This window comes from Sinocyclocheilus anshuiensis, unplaced genomic scaffold, assembly GCF_001515605.1.
Source record: "Sinocyclocheilus anshuiensis isolate Anshui unplaced genomic scaffold, SAMN03320099.WGS_v1.1 scaffold542, whole genome shotgun sequence".
NCBI classification, from domain to species: Eukaryota; Metazoa; Chordata; class Actinopteri; order Cypriniformes; family Cyprinidae; genus Sinocyclocheilus; species Sinocyclocheilus anshuiensis.
This window is the reverse complement of record NW_015547685.1, coordinates 538,608-539,531: the sequence shown is the minus strand read 5'-3', so window position 1 is coordinate 539,531 and position 924 is coordinate 538,608. Positions and strand designations below refer to the sequence as shown.

The window sequence follows — 924 nt, the reverse complement described above, 5'->3', positions numbered from 1 at the left end:
ATACAATCAGAGTTATATATTACTCTCTCATACACGAGACTTGAGGGTGAGTAAATTATGGCGTAATTTTCATTTTTGGGTGAACTATCCCTTTAAGTAAAGTAATTAATTAAGAAGAATTTCAAACCTGACGCTGGTAGTTCTGTGCAGTACATAGTCTAACATTCTTTATTGATTTAATTCCCTTTTTGCATCAGATGGGATGCCAGCAGAAGCACTATGATTGCCCCTTCTTTAGTATTTCTGTTATTTTACTCAGAAAGTTGGCAGAAATTTAATTCCGTAATGAAGGTACACCAGGCAGTGCAGTGAAAAATTTAGTCTTAGTTATTAAGGTCAAAATATATACAGAGGAGCATTTTGAAAAAATAAAAAATATATATATACAATTTCAGACATTCATTAAACAACCTAGACGACATTAGATTTCTCAGAGGACCCTGGAGTTAGTTGAACAGCTAGGTGGGTAATTTGCTCCATAATTTTTTTGAGTTTGTGTGAGGGTAAAAAATGGATTAAAAACACAAATTTACCCGACCTCCTCAGGGAAAACAAGATTCGTCTGAATAGGTTTTATGTTGTTTAGTTTCTTAATGCATTTATTACACGGTTATTGCATTTACCTACATTAGAGCCTAAATTCCATACCTACATTCTGTTCTGTGTTGCACAACCACTGCAATCCCATAGCCAGACTCTTGTTTATCAGCAAATTATGGAGAAAGACCTTTTTAAAAGCAACCTAAAAAAAGGGATGTTTTAGCAGAAGTAAACTATTTGTGGTATTTATCTGTGTATACAATATATAGCTGTCTGCCAATCTTTATTCTGCAGAACACAAGACATTTTTAAGAATTTTTCAACTATTTTTGTCCAAACAAAAGTCATGGAGGTAACAAATATATACCAAAAAAAAAAAAAAAA

At 32.7% G+C, this 924-nt stretch overlaps 1 protein-coding gene across 1 annotated transcript in view; it reads left to right on the top strand.

The window, feature by feature from the left end:
- The first annotated feature begins 285 nt into the window (after positions 1-285).
- The window catches only part of LOC107703199 (alpha-N-acetylgalactosaminide alpha-2,6-sialyltransferase 5-like), a 26,410-nt gene continuing 25,771 nt past the window's right edge, over positions 286-924 (top strand). Inside the window, exon 1 of the mRNA XM_016505756.1 lies at positions 286-291. Within this exon, the coding sequence (XP_016361242.1) occupies positions 286-291 (6 nt within the window). The remainder of the gene's footprint in view (positions 292-924) is intronic.